Source organism: Phocoena phocoena, chromosome 11 (genome assembly GCF_963924675.1).
Source record: "Phocoena phocoena chromosome 11, mPhoPho1.1, whole genome shotgun sequence".
Lineage (NCBI taxonomy): Eukaryota > Metazoa > Chordata > Mammalia > Artiodactyla > Phocoenidae > Phocoena > Phocoena phocoena.
In genome coordinates, this window is record NC_089229.1 from 21841274 (window position 1) to 21864494 (window position 23221).

General features: G+C 36.8%; 1 protein-coding gene across 3 annotated transcripts in view; it reads left to right on the plus strand.

The window, feature by feature from the left end:
• ANKS1B (ankyrin repeat and sterile alpha motif domain containing 1B) overlaps window positions 1-23221 on the plus strand; it is a 1192652-nt gene that overhangs the window by 308029 nt on the left and 861402 nt on the right. For all 3 annotated transcript variants that reach the window (XM_065888049.1, XM_065888050.1, XM_065888051.1), the window contains exon 9: window positions 18887-19030. In XM_065888049.1, coding sequence (XP_065744121.1) covers window positions 18887-19030 — 144 coding nt within the window. The remainder of the gene's footprint in view (window positions 1-18886; window positions 19031-23221) is intronic.

Consider the following 23221-nt stretch of genomic DNA (forward strand, 5'->3'; position numbering starts at 1 on the left):
TCAGTTTCAGTGCTTGTGGTCTGTTCATATTTTCTGTTTCTTCCTGGTTCAGTCTAGGAAGGTTGTGCACTTCTAAGAATTTGTCCATTTCTCCCAGGTTGCCCGTTTTATTGTCATATAGTTGCTTGTAGTAATCTCTCATGATCCTTTGTATTTCTGCAGTGTCAGTTGTTACTTCTCCTTTTTCATTTCTAATTCTATTGATTTGAGTCTTCTTTTTTTTCTTCATAAGGCTGGCTAATGGTTTATCAGTTTTGTTTATCTTCTCAAAGAACCATCTGTTAGTTTTATTGATCTTTGCTATCATTTCCTTTATTTCTTTTTCCTTTATTTCTGATCTGATGTGTATGATTTCTTTCCTTCTGCTAGCTTTGGGGTTTTTTTTGTTCTTCTTTCTCTGATTTCTTTAGGTATAAGGTTAGGTTGTTTATTTGAGATGTTTTTCTTAAGGTAGGACTGTATTGCTATAAACTTCCCTCTTAGAACTGCTTTTTTTTTTTTGGCGGTACACGGGCCTCTCACTGTTGTGGCCTCTCCTGTTGTGGAGCACAGGCTCCAGACGTGCAGGCTCAGCGGCCATGGCTCACGGGCCCAGCCGCTCTCCACAGCATGTGGGATCCTCCCAGACCAGGGCACGAACCCATGTCCCCTGCTGTGGCAGGCGGACTCTCAACCACTGTGCCACCAGGGATGCCCTAGAATTGCTTTTGATGCATCCCATAGGTTTTGGGTCATCGTGTTTTCATTGTCATTTGTTTCTAGGTATTTTTTGATTTCCTCTTTGATTTCTTCAGTGATCTCTTGGTTATTAAGTAGTGTATTGTTTAGCCTCCATATTTTTGTATTTTTTATAGGTTTTTTCCTGTAATTTATATCTCGTCTCATAGCATTATGGTTGGAAGAGATACTTGATATGATTTCAATTTCCTTAAATTTACCAGGGCCTGATTTGTGACTCAAGATATGTTCTGTCTTGGAGAATGTTCCATGAGCACTTGAGAAGAAAGTGTATTCTGTTGTTTTGGATGGAATGTCCTATAAATATCAATTAAGTCCATCTTGTCTAATGTATCATTTAAAGCTTGTGTTTCCTCATTTATTTTCATTTTGGATGATCTGTCCATTGGTGAAAGTGGGGTGTTAAAGTCCCCTACTATGATTGTGTTACTGTCAATTTCCCCTTTTCTGGCTGTTAGTATTTGCCTTATGTATTGAGGTGCTCCTATGCTGGGTGCATATATATTTATATATAATTGTTTCTTGATCCCTTCATCATTATGTAGTGTCCTTCCTTGTTTCTTGCAACGTTCTTTATTTTAAAGCCTATTTTATCTGATAAGAGTATTGCTACTCCAGCTTTCTTTTGATTTCCATTTGCATGGAATATCTTGTTCCATCCCCTCAGTTTTAGTCTGTATGTGTCCCTATGTCTGAAGTGGGTGTCTTGTAGGCAGCATATATATGGGTCTTTTTTTTGTATCCATTCAGCCAGTGTGTGTCTTTTGTTTGGAGCATTTAATCCATTTACATGTAAGGTAATTATCGATATGTATGTTCCTATTACCATTTTCCTAATTGTTTAGGTTTGCTATTGTAGGTCTTTTCCTTCTCTTGTGTTTCCTGCCTAGAGAAGTTCCTTTAGCATTTGTTGTAAATCTGGTTTGGTGGTGCTGAATTCTCTTAGCTTTTCCTTGTCTGTACAGGTTTTAATATCTGTCAAATCTGAATGAGATCCTTGCTGTGTATAGTAATCTTGGTTGTAGATTTTTCCCCTTCATCACTTTAAATATGTCCTGCCACTCCCTTCTGGCTTTCAGAGTTTCTGCTGAAGGATCAGCTCTTAAGCTTATCGGGATTCCCTTATATGTTATTTTTTGTTTTTCCCTTGCTGCATATAATATTTCTTCTTTGTATTTAATTTTTGATAGGGTGCTTAGTATGTGTCTTGGTGTGTTTCTCCTTGCATTTATCCTTTATGGGATTCTCTGTGCTTCCTGGACCTGATTAACTATTCTTTTCCCATATTAGGGAAGTTTTCAACTATAATCTCTTCAAATATTTTCTCTGTCCCTTTCTTTTTCCCTTCTTCTTCTAGGACCCCTGTAATTCGAATGTTGGTGAGTTTAGTATTGTCCCAGAGGTCTCTGAGACTGTCCTCAATTCTTTTCATTCTTTTTTCTTTATTCTGCTCTGCAGTTGTTATTTCCATTATTTTAATCTTCCAAGTCACTTAAACCTTTTACTGCCTTAGTTATTCTGCTATTGATCCCTTCTAGAGCATTTTTAATTTCATTTGTTGTGTTGTTCATGACTGTTTGCTCCTTAGTTCTTCTAGGTCCTTGTTAAACGTTTCTTATATTTTCTGCATTCTATTTCCAAGATTTTGGATCATCTTTAGTATCTTTACTCTGAATTCTTTTTCAGGTAGACTGCCTATTTCCTCTTCATTCGTTAGGTTTGGTGGGTTTTTACCTTGCTCCTTCATCTGCTCTGTGTTTCTCTGTCTTCTCATTTTGCTTAACTTACTGTGTTTGGGGTCTCCTGTTCACAGGCTGCAGGTTCATAGTTCCCATTGTTTTTGGTGTCTGACCCCAGTGGCTAAGCTTCGTTCAGTGGGTTGTGTAGGCTTCCTGTTGGAGGGGACTAGTGCCTGTGTTCTGATAGATGAGGCTGGATCTTTCTGATAGGCAGGTCCACGTCTTGTGGTGTGTTTTGCGGTGTCTGTGGCCTTATTATGATTTTAGGCAGCCTGTCTGCTAATGGGTGGAGTTGTGTTCCTGTTTTGCTAGTTGTTTGGCATAGAGTGTCCATCACTGTAGCTTGCTGGTCGTTGAGTGCAGCTGGGTCTTGGCTTTGAGATGGAGATCTCTGGGAGATTTTTGCCATTTGATATTACGTGGCGCTGGGAAGTCTCTGGTGGACCAGTGCCCTGAACTTTGCTCTCCCACCTCATTGGCATAGCCCTGACACCTGGCTGGAGCACCAAGAGCCTGTCCTCTACATGGCTCAGAATAAAGGGGAGGAAAAAAAGAAAGAAAGAGGAAGATAAAATAAAATAATGTTATTAAAATAAAAAAAGAAAATTTTTAAGAAAAAAATTTTTTAAGTAGAAAAAAAAAAAAACCGGACAGACAGACCCTAGGACAAATGGTAAAAGCAAAGCTATACAGACAAAATCACAAACAGAAGTGTACAGATACACACTCACAAAAAGAGAAAGAGGGAAAAAAATATATATATCATTGTTCCCAAAGTCCCCCTCCTCAATTTGGGATGATTCGTTGTCTGTTCACATATTCCACAGATGCAGGGCACATCAAGTTGACTGTGGAGATCCAGTCTGCTCCTCGTGAGGCTGCTGGGAGAAATTTCCCTTTCTCTTCTTTGTTCGTACTGCTCCTGGGGTTCAGCTTTGGATTTGGCCCCGCCTCTGTGTGTAGGTTGCCTGAGAGCGTCTGTTTTTCGCTCAGACAAGACAGGGTTAAAAGAGCAGCTGCTTCGGGAGCTCTGGCTCACTCAGGCTGGGGGGGAGGGAAGGGTACTGAGTGTGGGGCCAGCCTGCAGCGGTAGAGGCCGGTGTAACGTTGCACCCGCCTGAGGTGCACCATGTGTTCTTCTGGGGAAGTTGTCCCTGGATCACGGGACCCTGGCAGTTGCGGGTTGCACAGGCTCCTGGGAGGGGAGGTGCAGATAGTGACCTGTGCTCACACACAGGCTTCTTGGTGGCTGCAGAAGCATCCTTAGCATCTCATATCCGTCCCTTGCATCCGTGGTGATTGCCATGGCTCACGCCCGTCTCTGGAGCTCCTTTAAGCGGCGCTCTTAATCCCCTCTGCTTGCACAGCAGGAAACAAAGAGGCAAGAAAAAGTCTCTTGCCTCTTTGGCAGCTCCAGACTTTTCCCCGGACTCCCTGTCTGCTCTCTGTGGTGTACTAGCCCCCTTTGGGCTGTGTTCACGCAGCCAACCCCAGTCCTCTCCCTGGGATCCAACCTCCAAAGCCCAAGCTCACCCAGCAGGTGAGCAGACATGCCTCTTGGGCTGATGGGTCCTGGTTGGCACTGATCCTCTGTGCGGGAATCTCTCCGCTTTGCCCTCTGCACCCCTGATGCTGCACTCTCCTCTGTGGCTCCAAAGCCTCCGCCCTCTGCCACCCTCAGTCTCTGCCCGCGAAGGGGCTTCCTAGTGTGTGGAAACCTTTCCTCCTTTGCAGCTTTCTCCCACTTGTGCAGGTTCTGTCCCTATTCTTTTGTCTCTTTTTTTTTTGCCGTACCCAAGTATGTGGGAAGTTTCTTTTGCCGTACCCAAGTATGTGGGAACCTGATGTTCTGTCCCTGTTCTTTTGTCTCTTTTTTTTTTTTTGCCGTACCCAAGTATGTGGGAAGTTTCTTGCCTTTTGGGAGGTCTGAGGTCTTCTGCCAGTGTTCAGTAGGTGTCCTGTAGGAGTTGTTCCACATGTAGATGTATTTCTGATGTATTTATGGGGAGGAAGGTGATCTCCACATCTTACTTTTCCACCATCTTGAAGCTCCTCTCAGAGCTTGATTTTTTAGGCTTCTTTGTCATTGATTCTGAGAGCTACCCAATATTTACATAACTGTATTTTCTGCTTTACTGAACCAGAATCATTTTCTGATGTTTGCCTGTAAGAATTCTGACTGGTGCAGTAGGCAATGTGAATGCACATTCTGAAAGCTTGAAGAACTTTTTTCTTAGAATTAAGAGATTTTACCACAGTATGTCTAGATATGAATCTTTTCCATTAATGTTTTGAGGCTTTTGCTGTAGACCTGATGTTTCTTGATTCTGCAAAGTTTTCTTCTATTCTGTCTCTGATTGTTTCCTCTGAACCCACTGCTTGGGCTTATTATCTAGGATTACCTGTTTTTAGGCTAGACCAGTGTTCTCAGTTCTTTTGATATACCAATTTTTCTTCCTAAATTAATTTTTTTTTCCTGTAGATATGTCCAGTTTCTCCAATTTGTTGATTGAAGCACTAATTTGATTTTATGTAAAATGGGTTTGGCTCTTAGAGACTTCCAAAAATAACTTTAATTTTATAATGCATTCTTCTCTTATTTCAAGGTTTATTTGTGTCTTTCCCTCAACCTTTCCCTTTTCTTTTCTTATCATTCCTTACCTGTGTTTCTGTGTTGAAGGTCCCCCAAGACCACCTCCAGGTTTGATAATTCACTAGGAGTACTTGCAGGATTCAGGAAGTAATTCTACTCACAATTATGATTTATTACAGTGAAGGACTACAAAGAAAAATCAGATGAGGGAAAAAGTGCATGGAATGAAGTCTGGAGGAAAGCAGGCACATGCTTCTAAGGCTTCTCTTCCAGTGGTGTCAGACAGAATGCACTTACTTCTCCAAGCAATGAGTTGTGACAACACTGTGAAATGTTGCCAGCCAGGGAAGCTCATTAAAGACTCAGATCCCAGATTTTTATTGGGGGCTAGTCATGTAGACACCCTCTACCTAGGATGTATCAAAATTTGAGACTTCCATAGGAAATCAGATGGTCAACATAAATCATTGTTTTCACAAACAGTCTAGGTATGTTGAGTCACTCCTGTCAGAGTTATGGTACTTCCTCAGAAATCCAAGTTGTCAGACACCAGCCAAGGGCTGTACTTGTAAGTACCTTAAATAATATATCTCTTGGTGTGAAAATCTCCAGTTCTTCAGTCTGCTTTTAAGGATCCAGCACTCTTCATTGCTTTCTGCTTTCAGCCATGGTGCATACTTGGAGCTATCCTTAATAAATGGGTCACATTAGGAGACAGATGCCACACAGTAATTCACCCAGGCAAAGTTTAACATAAAATGTTAATAAGCTATGATGGGAGTAATTATAAAGATGTGAAACAAAATATAAGTGTAATTTATTGCTGAGGAAGAGTACCTAAGGGAGGACAAACTTGGAAGAGTGCTCCTCCACAAGGTTGTGATTCAGACCTCATTGGAGAAGATGTAGTTGCAGCCCAGTGGATGGTCCCACTGCTTGACCAACATCACAGGGAGCTCTGAAACTTAGGTGGCCCTTCACAGTTGTTCTAGATGTGGAGGAGGTGGCTGGACTTCAATGACCAGTTATTAGTTGCAGGCTTCCCCAGGAAGAGGCTTTGACAGGATGGTACTCTGAGGTTCTGTAAGCGACAGATTTAATGGTATGAGGTAAGATCTGTTTGGAATAGTTTGTTTGGTCAGAGTTGTGTGTACTTGAAAGGAGTTTTCAGATGATGGAAATCCATAGCTGAGGAGCAGAAAAATTTTTTTTCTTCTAGATGAAATTAGTTCACCATTAGGATGATCAAGGTGGAACATTGGGGAATGAATCAACAGTAGCATCTGGTAAATCAGAAATTGCTGACGTCTTTGATTGTCCTGGATTCCTGCCACATTAGGATCCCAGACAGATGACCAACTAGTATGAGTTTAATGCTTTGGCTAGACAGGATATGGCTCAGGCATTTCAATTCAGATATTTGATCTTGGATCTTGGAGAGTTGGTTAAATGCTGGCAGATGGTAAGAATGTTGCTCAGGCTCCAGGATATTGCCATGTTTTTGAACTTGTCCTGGTGCATTTGGGAGGTTCTTTTTTTATTTAAAAAAATTATCTCAATAAAGAGGTTTTAAAAACACTCAGCATTATTAAGCTGGTTATTAAAGGTAGGTTTTTTTTTTTAGGAAAATGTGATTTGTTTTTATTTCCTTTGCTAGTATAAATTAGTGAAATTTTCAATAAAAAAGCATTTATTGGTGCTCTTGAGCACATAATACACAATACATGCTACTCTAGATACTAGGAATGTAAATCTAAGTTAGATATAGATCTCTCCTTTTACCAGCTGTTACCCCTGAGAAAGGATATGTTTCAGATAGTAGTATTTATTTTAATTTGACTTTAAATCCACTGGGTCAAAGTTGGGCCTTGAGGTAGAGGATTAACCTCAAAGGTTTCTTTCTGAAGCTTTCATCCAGACTCTCCTTCTGTCAAGTATGCACACAGTCATTTTCACTGTGACAGGCAAAATTGATGAAGATGCATTTAGGATTAGAAAGTAACCTAAATCTAAACTTATCCTGAGCATGAGTCAATTATAAACCAAGACCACAGACCTGGAAAATTGCTATCAGGGTTTGTTGCAACCTATGAAAACCTAATAAACAATTTAACTTCTCTGCCCTGGAAAACAAACTCACCAGGTATATTTAACACACAGATACACACACAGAAAAACAGATACACAAAACCAATAACAAAAATACATTCTGTGGAGATGTAATGAACCTCAACCTTTATCTCATACTGTTTGTGAAAAGTAACTCAATGTGATTCAAAGACCAGAAATGTAAAAATAGCAATATTAAACAGAAAATATAGGAGACTATCTTTGTGACTTTGGAGTAGGCGTATATTTTTTAGATATTACATAAATAACACAAAGGATGTATGCCCAGCACATAGAGTATTTTTTAAGAAAAACTTGTAAAACTCTGGACATCCAAATACCAAAAAATGAATCTAGACACAGACCTTACACTCTTCACAAAATTTAACTCAAAATGGATCACAGACCTAGATGTAAAAGGCAAAACTGTAAACCTCCTAGATGATAGCATAGGAGAAAATCTACATGACCTTGGTTATGTTATCACTTTTTAGATTCGATACTAAGAGCATGAACTATGAAAGAAATAATTGATAGGTGGACTTCATTAAAATTAAAACTTCTCCTCTGTGAAAGGGTCAAGAGAAAGAAGAGATAAGCCTGAGGTTGGGAGAAAATATTTGTAAAACATATATCTGATAAAGGACTGTTATCCATAATATACAAAGAACTCTTAAAATTTAGCAGTTTGAAAACAAACAGCCTGACTAAAAAATGGGCCTAACAGACACTTCACTTAAGAAGATATACAGATGGCAAATAAGTATATGCAGAGGTGCTCCATATCATATTTTATGAGGGAAATGCACATTAAAACCACAATGAGAGACTTCCCTGGTGGTGCAGTGGTTAAGAATCTGCCTGCCAACTCAGGGGACACGGGTTTGAGCCCTTGTCTGGGCAGGTCCCACATGCCACGGAGCAAATAAGCCTGTGCGCCACAATTACTGGCCCTGCACTCTAGAGCCTGCGAGCCACAACCACTGAGCCCACGCGCCACAACTACTGGAGCCCATGCGCCTAGAGCCTGTGCTCCATAACAAGAGAAGCCACTGCAATGAGAAGCCCGCGTACCACAACGAAGAGTAGCCCCTGATCACCACAACTAGAGAAGGCCCGTGCACAGCAACGAAGACCCAACACAGCCATTAAATAAATTAATTAATTTTAAAAAACAAAAATAAAACCCAAAAACACAATGAAATACCATTACACAACTGCTAGAATGGTTAAAATGCAGAAGCCTGACAACACCGAATGCTGGCACAAGATGTGGAGCTCAAATGTGAAGCAAGAGAAACTCATTTATTGCTGATGGGAATACAAAATGGTACTGCCACTTTGGAAGACAGTAATTACAAAACTAAACATATTCTTACCATATGATCCAGAGCAATCTTGCTTCTTGGTATTTACCCAAAGTAGTTGAAAACTTATGTCCACACAAAAACCTGAACAAGGATGTATAGCAGCTTTATTCATAATTGCTAAAACTTGGAAGAAACCAAGATGTCTTTCAGTAGGTAAATGGATGAACTGTGGTACATCCAGACAATGGAATATTATTTAGAACTAAAAAGAAATGAGCTATAAAGCCATGAAAAGACACGGAGGAACCTTAAATGCATGTTACTGCATGAAAGAAGCCAGTCTGAAGAGGCTACATTTTGTATGATTCCAACTTTATGACGTTCTGGAAAGGGCAAACCTATGGAGACAGTAAAAAGGAACAGTGGTTGGGTTCAGAGGGTGAATAGGTGGAATATAGGTCTTTAGGGCAGTGAAAATATTCTGTATGTTACCATAATAATGGATATATGTCATTATAAATTTGTCTAAACATTTAGAATGTACAAGAGTAAACTGTAATATAAACTATGGACTTTGTGTGATTATAGTATATTAGTGTAGGTTCATTAATATCAATTGTAGCAAATGTACCACTCTGGTGGGGGACGTTTATAAAGAGGGGAATTTTGCATGTGTAGGGGCATGGGGCATATGGGAAATCTGTACCTTCCTCTCAATTTTGCTGTACACCTTAAACGGCTCTAAAAAGAACAGAGCCGTTGTTGAATTAAAAAACCTATTACAATTCAACAGTAAGAAGTCAAATTAACCCAATTTAAAATAGACAAAGAATTTGAAAGGATATTTCACAGAAAAAAGAGGTGTATGGCCTCCTAGCACAGGAGAAGATACTTAACACATTGGCAGTCACAGAAACGGAAATTAAAAGCACCGTGTGGCAGCACTACACATCTGTTAGAATGGCTAAATTAAGTGTTGCCAAGAATTTGGAGGTACTAGAACTGTAATGGGAATGTAAAATGATACAAATACTTTGGAAAACATTTTGATAATTTCTTAAAAGGTTTAAGATACACTTAACCATGTAACCTGACATTTTAGGTTTTTAACTAAGAGAAACAAAATCTTATGTCCACATACCAAATTATACATGAATGTTCATGGCAACTTTATTCATAATGGCCCCAAACTGGAAACAACCTAAATGTCTATCAAAGGAAGAATGTATAAATAAGTTTTGGTATATCTATACAGTGGACTACCACTGTGTATTAAAAAGGAATAAACTACTGATACATGAAAAATAGAGATGTATCTCAAACATATTATGCTGAGCGAAAGAAGCCAGACCTAAAATGTATACATCGTGATTCTATTTTTGTGAAGTTCTAGGAAAGACTTGTATAATAGAGTGACAGAAAAAGATTTCTGGAGCCAGGGGGTAGGTGAGTACTGACGGGGAATGAGTATAAGGTAACCATTTGTGGTGATGATTGCACAGGTGTATGCTTTTATCAAAAGTTATCAAACTGTACATTAAAAATGGGTGCATATTATGTATGCAAATAATACCTTAATAAATTTGATTTTAAAAAGAAACTATTTGAAAAATAGTATTTGTTTATATAAAATGAACTGTTGTGAAGGACAGTTTATTTTCCCAAAGTTGCATATTTTGCCTCTTATACTAAATCTTGCTGAAAAAATAAGCTTGAGTCAACTTTCTAAAGTAGCCTTTTTTTGAAATTAGTGTTGACCTCTTGCACATAAACCTGACATCAGTTTAGACTTCTTTCTAATTTTGCAATAATAAACAGTATTATTAAGCCAGAGTCAGATAAATGAACAAGTTTTAAAAGATAATAAGAACATACAAATTGATTGTGTTAAAGTAGAATAGCAAACCAAATGCATTCTTCTTTGAAGTTTCCCAGATGATTATGTGAAGAATGTTGGCTATGTAAAGAGGTAGCAGGTGGGGACACAGTGTGTTGGAACTGAGCATTTTAGAGGAATTATGATGAATGTCTCATGTACTATTAAAAAGAGAACAGCTCTCCTTAATCTATTCTTCAGTATTCCTTACAACTAAAATACTTGCTTTAATAGCAATTCTGTCTTTCAATAAATGTGAATACTGGCAAATCCCCAAGTTTAAAATATCACCATGCACAGTAATATTATTTTGGTGTGTGGATGCTAGGAGGTGGACTTAGTGTACTTATTGGCATAAAGACTTGTTTCTCTTCTTCCTTCCTTTTCCTTGCAGATATAGATGCATCTTAGGATTCATAGGTGACTGCAAATAAATCTGAGAGAAATTTGGTTTTTCAGAAGACTTAAATATTGCATCTTTTGTGAATTTCACTAACTTGGAGCAAATGACTGTGGTGAGAAGTTAGTATAGGGTAACACTGGAGTTATCCTCAGAAAATTCTAAGCAGAGGTTTAGTGTTAATAAGCTGATGAAAATATTGTATTTGACACTAGTCTTTCTGAGCATCCGTAATATATGAAACTGTGGCGTGTGATCTCTTTGTCAGGACTGAACTTAAGATAAACGAGTGTTCTGCTTTTTGAGTAAAGTGATCACTGACCTTTATTGGTTTGATCATTAGTTATGGTATAAATGAAACAGCTTAACATTTTACAATTTCCCTTCTCTCTCAGTGTCCCAGTAAGCCCTTAGATCCCCAACTTTAAAAGCATTTTAAAAAAATCACTGATATAGGGCTTCCCTGGTGACGCAGTGGTTGAGAGTCTGCCTGCCGATGCAGGGGACGCGGTTCATGCCCCGGTCTGGGAGGATCCCACGTGCCACATAGCGGCTGGGCCTGTGAGCCATGGCCGCTGAGCCTGGGCGTCTGGAGCCTGTGCTCCGCAACGGGAGAGGCCACAACAGTGAGAGGCCCGTGAACCCAAGAAAAAAAAAAAGTTGATATAGCTTTTTTGTTGTTGACTTTCAAATTGACAAAAATTAATAACCCTTGAGTAAGATCACCTGTGTAATGAGATTGGCTGTGCAAGTTTGGAGATAAGGTGTATACTAGAGTTACATTGCTCTGTGTTATAAAAGGTAGAGGAATTTGAAGAGCAGATGAAAAAATTCTGTGGGAAGAAATAGACCCCAAAGGAGATAAAAGCACCCTTCCACCCAGCCATCATCACAAGGAGACCAGTCTTTGTTGGGGAGGAGGAGAGGTTAAGTTGTGCAATTTAAAGCTTATTCTCCTCTCCACTGCAGAGTTTTTGGTAGAATCTAAATTGCTCATTAATGGTTGGGAATAAATGCATTCTTTAATGAAATCAAATAGATGCTGAGTTGTACGGTAGCTTGAATATGGGATGAATACAATGAGGGCAAGTGAATACAGTGGAGTCAGAAGATAAAGGACACTAAGTTCAAGGTTACAGTTAAATTGGTGTCTCCTAGAATTGGTGAGAATGTTCATATTACTAAAATATTTTTGAGGGAAAGTTCATATTCATTCATTCACTCATTCATTTATTCAGTCAACACATATGCAATGGAAAGTACTTTAACGTGCTGAGTACTGGGCTGTGGTATCTAAACCAACAGACATCTCTGCAGTTATGCAGTTTGTAATCCAGTAAGGAAAGCAGTTATTGAACCAAAGTCACATAAGTAGCTGTAAACATTTTACTTGTGATAATTACTGTAAAAATATCAGGGTGCTGTGAAAGCGTATAAGAAAGGAAACTAATTTTGACTGGGACATCAAAAAGGACTATCAAAGGGAGTGAATTAAGTTCATACCTAGAACACAGATAAGATTAATCCCGATGAAGACAAGAGAAGAGAGTGCTCCAGGAATTTATTTATTAGGATTTGGTACAGTAACAAGTAACAGAAAATCCAAAATAACAACGGCTTAAAAAGAAGTTTATTTCACTCCACTTGCAAAACTTAGAGCTGGGCAGTCCAAGGATGGTAGAGCTCATCAGTATAAGGAACCCAGTATTCTTCTGTTTTGTTGTTCTACTATGTATGTCCTCTAGTTCCAAGGATCCCTCATGGTCCAGGATGACTGTGCCAGCTCCAGCCATTTCATTAGCATTCCAATCAGCAGAAGGAGGAAAGGGAGGAAGAAGGACATGCCCCATTACTTTAAGAACACTTCTTATATCCCAGGGTTATAACTTAACAACACGGTCACATGTAGCTGTGGCAGAGATTAGGAAATGTGGTCTGTATTCAAAGCAGACATGTGCCCAACTAAAAGTTAGGGTTCTATTACTATAGAAAAAGAGGGCTAGGTGTTCTCTTATATTGGGAGACAGCTGACGACTTCTGGAAGAGAAAACCTTATGTGCTTAGTTATATAAAGTTCTAGATAAGAGAAAGTTTGGTATATTCAAGAGAAAGCATAGTGTGTTTAAATGTTATGAGCAAAGGGGAGGAAGAATGGTGGCAATGGGACAAAACTAGAGAGGTAGGTAAGGGCAAATCATACACAGCCTTTTGCATCATGTTAAGAATTTTGAATTTCATCCAAAGAAAAATGAAAGACTATGTAATAGTCTTTTCCAGTTTTTAAGGAAAAGTAACATTTTCACATTCTAAGAAATTTTTTTCTCTGGTCACAGTGTGGAGAGTATTTTAGAAATGTTGAAAATATATAGAAAGCTAAAGTAATAGTACACTTTGGCATACAATTGCATATTTATTAATTTATTCTGACAAAAGCATCAGACAAGAGTACAAATCTGAAAGGATATGCACTGAATGTTTACATTGGGAATGAAGTTAGGGAAGTTTCACTTTCTCTTTTATAACTTTTTATTTTGAATGATTTGTTTTACAATAAACATGTATTACTTTAAGTTTCATTAAAAATTAATGAATCAGGCTTCCCTGGTGGTGCAGTGGTTGAGAGTCCGCCTACCGATGCAGGGGACACGGGTTCGTGCCCCGGTCTGGGAAGATCCCACATGCCGCGGAGCGGTTGGGCCTGTGTGCCATGGCCGCTGGGCCTGCGCGTCCGGAGCCTGTGCTCCGCACGGGAGAGGCCACAGCAGTGAGAGGCCCGCGTACTGAAAAAAAAAAAAAAAAAAAAAAAAGAATCAATTTCAGTTTTGAAAAACAAAGACAAAAAGACTTGCTGACTTGCAGTCCAGATTGCTGACTCCTACTTCAAGTGGTCTTCCTTTGTTTGCTCTCCATTTCTGACGGTTGCCTCCTTCCTGGAGTCTATCTGCCCAGTCCCTTTGCATTTGATGGTTCTATTAGGCTGATTTCCTACTTTTTAATTTGGTTTTTGCATTTCTGATAGGATGAGGGACAGTTTTGTCTCGTTCCATCATCTCATTTCCCCACTCACACATTGCTCTCCTATATCCTGGCTATGTTGAGCAGCCTAGGTTTCTGATTTTCCTCCAGGGACTTTTGGACAGGACATGGGCATCCTTGGATTTTCCCTTTTCCCTTTTCTAAAGACATGCATTCAGGAGTTGAGCAAAGAGGATTAAAGAGGCTCTGTTGGATCATACCTGGTCCTTGATCCTTTTACTGAACTGTATACACTTTAGCTGCTTAGACTTACAGAATTTTAGAGTTAAAAAAAAAAGAGTTTAAAGGCCATCAATTACAAAGTGTAACATAACACAGAAATTCCTTTGTGATATTCTGAATATCTTGAATATTTCTTGTCCCTTTGAAGAGCTCTAGTAATTAGAAACTTCCTTCTAATTAGTAGTGTCATAGAAAGATTATAGGACCCAGAGTCAGAGGACTTGTATTATAATCTGCCCTCATTTGTAGGATGACCTTGCAAATTGAGTAACATTGTGAACCTCAGTTTCTTCACTTGTAAATAGGGATAACTCCTATCCTACTTTATTGGGCTATTCCATATCTGAAAACATTTTCTGAACTATAAACCATATATAATTATTATATAATTATGTTTTTATATGTAACATATAGCATAGTTGTTATGTGCTATATATAATTATTATATAAACATAATTATGTTTAACATAAAATATGTGAAAATGATATAATATATTGTGTATAATTATACAATTATAATATGTGTAATTAAAATATTTACATAAAACATTTTCGTGTAACATAATTTTAATATTACATATATATTTCTTATATACATAATATATATATATATCTTACATCACAAGGAAATTCCATTTCTTCAATGTTAGACTGATGTAATTATTCTAGAAGTATTTTTCGTTGATTGAGCTCAAATTTGTCTCCCCACGGTATTTATGTATTATGACTTTTGTCCTCTGAAACAATGTAGAACTTGTCCAGTATTTCTTCTGCATAATTACTATGCATTAACCAGAAAGCTAATAGGCCCAAACTATGAAAATTTAGGTTTATGTTCTGTGGAAGAATTTCCTGGCATCTGGAACTTTAGGAACACAATTGGATCTCCAGTAAAAAGTTTGAAAGGCATTTGAAATAAAGGAAACTGTGAACTTAGTGTGTTTATGTAACTTCTTTCCCATATATAATTGAAGGTTATATTTAGTTTGATAAAATCTTTCCCAGGCATCTTTTATTGTAAACCAGTAAAGTGGAGAACTATGGTTGTACACGGCTAACATCTATACTGACTTTAGGGGGCAGTACTAAACCACTGATAAATTTTGTTATTTCTGCTAATGCTATTGGCAATGGTTAATATAAAATAAAACTAAAATAAGAATAATGAGATTTGTGATGCAATTATATACACCTCTTAATGTTAGTAAAATTTTTTAGGTAGTCAGATGAAAATGTTAGTTTGAAATTCATTTAATGATTTATTTAATAAATAATTATTACATTACATTATGCACAACGCATTGTAAGAGATACAAATGTGAATAAGGCATGTTTACTTTCAGATAACTTACAATTAAGTTGTATAAGTAAGTTGAGTGTGTGTGTGTGTGTGTGTGTGTGTATACAACTCTTTCAGGATAAAGTTTAATTTAAAAAAGCAACATTTATTGTTTATTTTTTATGAACCAGTTGCTGTCAAGCAACTAATTTTATCCGCATACAGCCCTATCAAGTAAGAACTGTTATTATGCCTGCTTTGCAGATGAGGAAACTGAGGATTAGTAAGATTATGTGATTTGCTCAGTCACACAACTTGCATGTGGCAGAGCCAGGAATGTATATCTGTTTGTATATCTTAAATGTATGTTTGTTTGACTTCAAGGCTTTTGCTCTTTGCCAGAGAGATGATGCAGTCTATCATCTCAAAGTGTGTGTGAAATAACACAATACACAAACTCTCAGAAAGCGCTATAGACATTCAGAAGAGAGCAACATCATTTCTATTTGTGGGAAATCTGGAAAAATGTACGTAAGAGGTGAAACCTGGACTGTATTTTGAGGAATCAATGGGATTATAAGAGAATAATAGCTAAAGACAGTAGTTAATATTTACTGAAACCTTACTATGTTTCAGGCACTTTATATTCATTACCTTATTATCAGGAAAAAATTCTGAGGAAGGTACTACTGTACTATTTTCCCACTGCATATGTGAGGTAAGTGAGGGGGACAGTGGTCGTATCTGATAAAAATCACACTACTAAGTAGGCTAATAAGTAAGAGAGTTAGAACTTGAATCCAGGACTAATTTTAGAGCCTAAACTCTTAACCAGTACAATAGCTATATGGAGAAGTTAGGTGGGGGCATGAACAAAACATGGAACAGATTAGGAAAGGGTAAACCAATTCCATTTGGTTATAGTCTGGGGTGAGTAAAATAGAGTAAGAAAAAGAACTGAAAAATAGTTTGATCATGAAACCTTGAGCCATATTAAGGAATTTTGATATTATTTGCTGTACAGTGGGAAATAATTGGAGATTTATGAGCTGGGGAGAGACATAAGCAGAGTTTTTCTTTGTGGAGGAGAAAGAGACAGAGGGAGAGAACTGATTAATCTATAAAATGTTGATAATTCTTAGCCAAGTATGTAATCATTTATAGAGCCGTACATGTCAACCATGATGGTCAGACCAGTGACTGATCATTAGTTGGTGAAGGAGATGCCTATTTGATCATTCTGTTCATTTTTGTAGACAGCATTGATCAAACATATACATGCTCTAGAGTCAGGTAGTCTGGATTAGAATCCTTTTTCTGTCACTTACCAGCTCTTGACCTTGGGTTTTACTTGACTTCTCTGTGCCTTAGTTTAGTATTTGCCTGAAAGCATTGTGTGAATTAAAATAATGAATAATAGAGTGTTCAATAGATTGTAGCTATCGTTATTATTGTATCTTACAGACAGTAACTGATTGAAGGACTACTGAAGTTCATAATTTCTCAGTTATTGAAAATTGATAAAGGGAAATTTAAGATGTGAATATAAAAATCAGTCATTTTATGAAGTCTTATTTTCTATTTTTAAAAGTAACAGCTTTTGGGGGGAGGTGGGTGCTATTTACAATTCAGAATGTAAACTATCTTTACTAACTTCAGTAATCATGATCTATCAATGTTGTACACTGAACACTACATTCTGAATATTTTTAGACAAACTTATTGTCTTTCCAGTTTTTTAAAAAAATTCAGTCTGCTGAGTATTCAGCAGGCTCTTTGAATGTGGAATTTTTCTTCAGTTCTGACAAAATTTCTTGCATTATTACTTTGACAACTTCTTCTCACCTTTACATGAAGCATTCTTTGTTTGATCCCCTAATTTTCTTAACTTTTAATGTCTTTTGATCTTTTGTTCTGTCCTCTGGGAAATTTGCTGTGACTTATTTTCCAGTGGTTCTGTTGGATTTTATGCATTTATTTGTTTTGTAGCATTCTGTTCTTGTTTTAGGGATGCAAATATCTTCTATCTCTCTGAGGATATTATTTATAACTTTTTTCTGTATATTTATGTTGTTCTGTTAAAGCAGCAGTTCCCAACCTTTTTGGCACCAGGAACTGGTTTCATGGAAGACAGTTTTTCCACAGATGGGGGGAGGGGGATGGTTCAGGCGGTAATGCGAGCAATAGGGAGTGGCAGATGAAGCTTCGCTCACTTACCTTCTGCTGTGTGGCCCAGTTCCTAACGGGTCTCTGGGGGTTGGGGACCCTTGTTTTAAAGGTTTCCTTCCAATATGTGGTGATCCTTGTGTTTTTGTTCATATTTAACTAAAAAATTAGGAACTGTTTGTGTGGATGGAGTTTGTAGAGAGGGGGCTTCACAGTAGGCATTAAGGCATAGATGCCCCACCATTTTCCTAAATACGTACAGATCACTTTTCTTGAGAGGTCCATTTCTGCAGAGAGGAATATATTCTTGGATCCTACCTGGAGGATATGAACTTAGCTCTCATGTTCTCTAAGACAAATGTGGGAAGGCACTGGGGTAGGTTGAGAATCTTCATTTACTACATAGATGTTCACTTAATTTCATTGTTTTTAACGAGGCACCCCTCGGCTTATTGTACATAGATTCTTAAAATTCATAATCCCTTTGCTTCAACCTCATCAGAATGTAAACCTCCAATTTCTTGTCAGGTGGTAAAGGTTTAGTTTCTCAGCTGGCTGAGGTGGAGTTTCCATTCTGTTTCAGCTCCACCAGCACCTACACCTTCACAGGTAGTCAGTCTCTCTAATTCTTAAGCCCTTTTGAGGGTGTTGAATCATGAGTAGATCTGCTTCTTATTCTTCCTCCTTGCAGGCACTTTGTTTTCAGTTTTCTTAAGTTTGCTAAGTTAATTTGATAAATCATCTGTTTATCATTATCTAAACGTTTTCTTGATATTGCTCATCTGCTAACATCCCTCCAGTTGTCCTTGTCCTTATGGTTTAGACCATTTTTATAAAAGTTTTGCTGTCATTTAAGTGGGATTTGGGAAGTAGTAAAAGTAAATATGTATGTTTAACATGGGAGTCCTATTATTAATTTTAAAAGTATTACCCCTCTTATACGTATAATACAAAATTTTATGAAGCTCACGTTTTTTCAGAAAGGAGACTACCATTTTGGTGACATTGTGAAAAATGGGCTTTTTATCAATTCCTGTTTCAATAAAGTATTTTCATGCTATTTCTCTGATTGCATTAGAAATCATAATATTTTTCTCATTTGTTGCTATTCCTGTATTTTCTTGGGTCATTTCCATGTCCTGTTCTTCAATACAAACTTTGTAATTTACCAGTCTTTTTCATCCAGCTTTTTCACTTTCAGTTTTCTTTCACTTTCAACTTCGAGTTGAATTATACATGCTTTCTGGCTGATTCACATGGCACAGCCACATAACTATGGCTAGAATTAAGCTGACTTCTGCTTGCTAACATACACCATAAGAAATTTATGTAATTTAATTGATGTTAAGATATCTAAATGACACTGATATAATATATACATTGATAAAATTAATATAGACATATAAATTTAATTTCAGAGAACTTCATCTACAATAAATTTGTCACCAGGAGAAGTGGAAGAAGAAGATGATGATGAAAACACTTGTGGGCCCTCAGGACTCTGGGAAGCATTAACTCCTTGTAATGGATGTAGGAACCTTGGCTTCCCCATTCTTGCACAGGTAATGGTTTGCTTTCTTAAGGTACAATAAAACATAAAAATGGTTGCCTATGTTTTTAAGTAAATTTCTTTTCTTCCCCTCTGCAAATCCAATTAGCGTCTTCTTCACTTTGTAATTTTTCTTCAGTTGAAGGTCAGTAAAATGCTTATGTAATTAGCTGTACATGTATGCATATGCAAACACATAGTCTATATAAATTTTTGTGCTTGTTTTATGTTTGTCATGATGCTAGTTCCAGAAAAATTGAGTTGTTTATGAAGTTTTAGTATCTATGATTTGGAAATATTTCATTAAAAAATGCTATTTTGAAATTAAATCACAATTTATATTTAAATAATAATAAAAATGATTTAAAAGGAAGCATATGAAAGCTCTTTAAAAGCAGCAGTGATTATTTTTCTTAGCACAATGGAATATCATAGAATAATGTGTGCCACTGAAGATTATGCACTACAATTCAAAAATGAGACCAGAACACTAAAACATCATTTACAATTTTGAAATCATTTCACTACTCATTAAGTCACTTTTAATTCTATTGTGTCACCTTCAAATTTTTGTTGTGTACTGTGGTCTGCAAGCCCTTAGAGGAGTTTCAGAAATAAATAAAATAAGCCAAACAGAATTAGGAAATGTGAAGCCACGAAGAAAATATCTCTACATGAAGACGAAAAAGCACTTAATATGAAAAACAGTGTAATGGCAAAGGTATGTATATGTAGCCACATAGAACATGAGTGCAAAAATAATCTAGGACAGAAAATAACTCATTATATCTCAAAAATATTATTTTCTGTTTTGCAACAAAAATGAAACGATTTTGTCTAAGAAACCATTACATGTTTTTACATGTATGTCATAATTTGATCACAGCCACCCAAATTACAATATAAATTTATTGTAGCACACTAACTAGGATAGTCAAATCAGCATATAGTACTTAAAGAATCTCTTCACCTTAATATGAACTATTTATAGAACTTTATGACAATTTATACTAACCATTACAGAATTGTTATCAATATATTATACTGGGCTATGAGATCCATAAAGGTAGAGACTATGTGTTGCTTGGTGTCTACGATCTAATGCCAACATTGTTCCTGGCATGTTGTCAGAATTAAGTAGTAGTTGAATTAAATAATAAACAAATGTGTATGTTCTGTAGGGTTTCATTTCTTCACTTAAAGTTTTTACATATAGAGTTTTACCTCATATACAGAAGGGTGTATGAGAAAGGAAATTAAGAAACATACGTTTTAATTTTATTAATATTCTCTTATCTGCTTAACAATTTACCAATAATTGAATGTTTTTACCTATTTTTTTGTTTTATAAAATTAACACCTTTGTATTTTTTATTTTAAAAGTAGAATTCTTATAAAGTAGTAGGGCTCTAAGCTATCAATAATATATGGCTGTATCTGGGTTCTCCATTACCTTACTAACATATACTTTTATTTTTTTAATTTTAATTTATTTTGTTTTATTAGGTTTGGTAGTAGGCTTGGTAGTAACTTGTTTTTGGTTTACAATTTTTAAATACTTTCCTTTAACTATTTTTCTGTGGAGACTTGCATTGCTCCAATAGGTATTGAGTATTACTATTTTAGTAGTTACATTTACCATAAAATGTTTCTCAGCCTGCAGCTTTTCTTTTTTCTTAATATTGTATGAGCGTATGTTGTGTAGTTTTTTAACCTATCAAATTCATTAAAGTTCTTGGTCTTATTTTTTTGATTCATTTCATCCAGAATTCCTTTTAACAAATTTCAAATATGGCTCTATATTTGTTTTTAACTTGTTGATGTATGGTTTTTCTATGACTTTCCATTTGGCAATAACTCCCATTACTTTCATTATATTTCATCCTGTTTGGCGTGGGGTTTCTTCTGAACCTCTTAATTTTCCTATTTTTAAAAACAATGACCCCCTTTTGATATTTGTACATATATATGGCAGGAGAAATCATTATTGTATTAAAACTATTAACTGACATTGTCTGCTTTTTAAATTTATATTTTATAATTACTATGTCAAGTTTGAAAAGTATTCTTATTGGGATTTTAATTGTTACTGCATTAAATCTATAAATTTACTTGAGATGCAGTATGTTTTTTTCAATGTCTTTAATCTAACAAATCAAAAGTAGAATTATTTTATCAGTGTTCTCTTCTAGACTTCTTTTACTAATGTTCTCAATTAGTGATCAGCTCCGCTTTAACATTTATATGTGTGTGTGTGTATATGTGTGTATATATATATATATATATACACACACACATCCATATATATATATAATTACAATAAAATTTTTAATGTGTGATAGTGCAAAACTATAAAAATACTTGATTATATTTCACAACAAAATTAATGTGCAATGGTTGGCACACTAGTATAGCTTAATGCATTTATAGTTTAAAACTTTGATGTCATGTTGCTTTCTAGACTTAATTTACCTTGTCCTGCCTCCTATTGGTTGCTTCTGTCCCTGGTTATGTATTTTGGAAGTTTTAGAATTTTCTTTGGCTAATAAATGTAGATCATAGATGGATTGGGATCTTTGAGAGTAATCTTTAGCATTTTATTCTGTCATCTGTTTATTTAATCACAATATCAAGTGAAGGGAAGGTTACAGATAGTTCAGAGCCTGATTGTAAATCCCTGTTTAGTTTTATTACTACCCTTTCCTGTTAATAGAGCATATGTTATTAGAGCAGAGAATTTGAGTTGAGTTGTATGGTGGATGATATTGCTTTCCTCCACCATCTTAGATGAGATGTCCACCTCTGCACCATGTGCAGTGCAGGGCTTTGAGGCTCTTTCCTAAAGAGTCAGTCCTGATGGGTGGAGACCCTCTGTTCACCCTCCTGTTCACTCATGTAGCCTTCACTCGGTAAGGTTGAGATGAGGGGTCTGGATACTAAGTCTTTAGCTGTTTTGCAACATGCTTGCCAGCAGTCTCTGCTCCTGCAATCACCATACTCATGCTGCCCCATGGGGAGATGCCAACAGCTCTTATTGATGGGCTAGAAGTACCCTCTGAGGACAAGAGGACTTGCAGTCCTTGCCAACAACAATATTAAGACATGTTGAAAGCAACCACTATGACCATGCTGACTGTACTTCCTCCTGGATCTAGGAAGGCTGCTCCTGCTAGGGCTGTGTTTCTCTTTTGAGTCTGCAAACATGGTTGCAGTCATATGCACAGCACCAGTGGTGGTGCCTGTTGTTACAATTGCTCCTTTTATCAGGCTCTGTAGGCTTTGTAACTGCAGAATTATGTGAACTCTTAAATGCAGTATAAGTGGGAGGCATGATGAATTCATTCCTCCCCAGCATAATCATAACAGGTGGCCCCAAACACTTCAGGGTTTATGTGAAGGCTCCTGATGCTCACTTGATCTTGATTCCTTCCATAGAAATAGGTAGCATTTGCCTAGGGAAAGACAAGTAAAATAAAGTGAGACCAGAAAGACTGCTCCCTTCTATTCCTATAGCTAAACAAAAGAGCTTATAATAAGAATTTTGAGCTCTCAAGTCCACTCTCCCATTTGATGCAACAGTGCCCCCTACAGTATCTCCACAGTGACCACAATGATCATCCAGTTTGCTTGGACAGTTTTTGTGTCAGTGAGAACACTTATTAAAATACACTTTTGTTAGTATTTCTGCTGGTCAGGTGGTATGTGCTTTAATATTTTGATAGCTACTAGCAAATTGTGCACATCTCACTGTCACTGATGTATACAAAAGTCAGTACAAGGCAGTCATGGGGAGACATACATTCTGCAACATGTCAGCTTAGCTGGGTTGGAGTATGTTCAAGAATAGATTGGATGATGAAATTAGAACACTCCCTAACACCATACACAAAAATAAACTCAAAATGGATTAAAGACCTAAATGTGAGGCCAGACACTATAAAACTCTTAGAGGAAAACATAGGCAGAACACTCTATGACATAAATCACAGCAAGATCCTTTTTGACCCACCTCCTAGAAAAATGGAAATAAAAACAAAAATAAACAAATGGGACCTAATGAAACTTCAAAGCTTTTGCACAGCAAAGGAAACCATAAACAAGACGAAAAAACAATCCTCAGAATGGGAGAAAATATTTGCAAATGAATCAACGGACAAAGGATTAATCTCCAAAATATATAAACAGCTCTTGCAGCTCAATATTA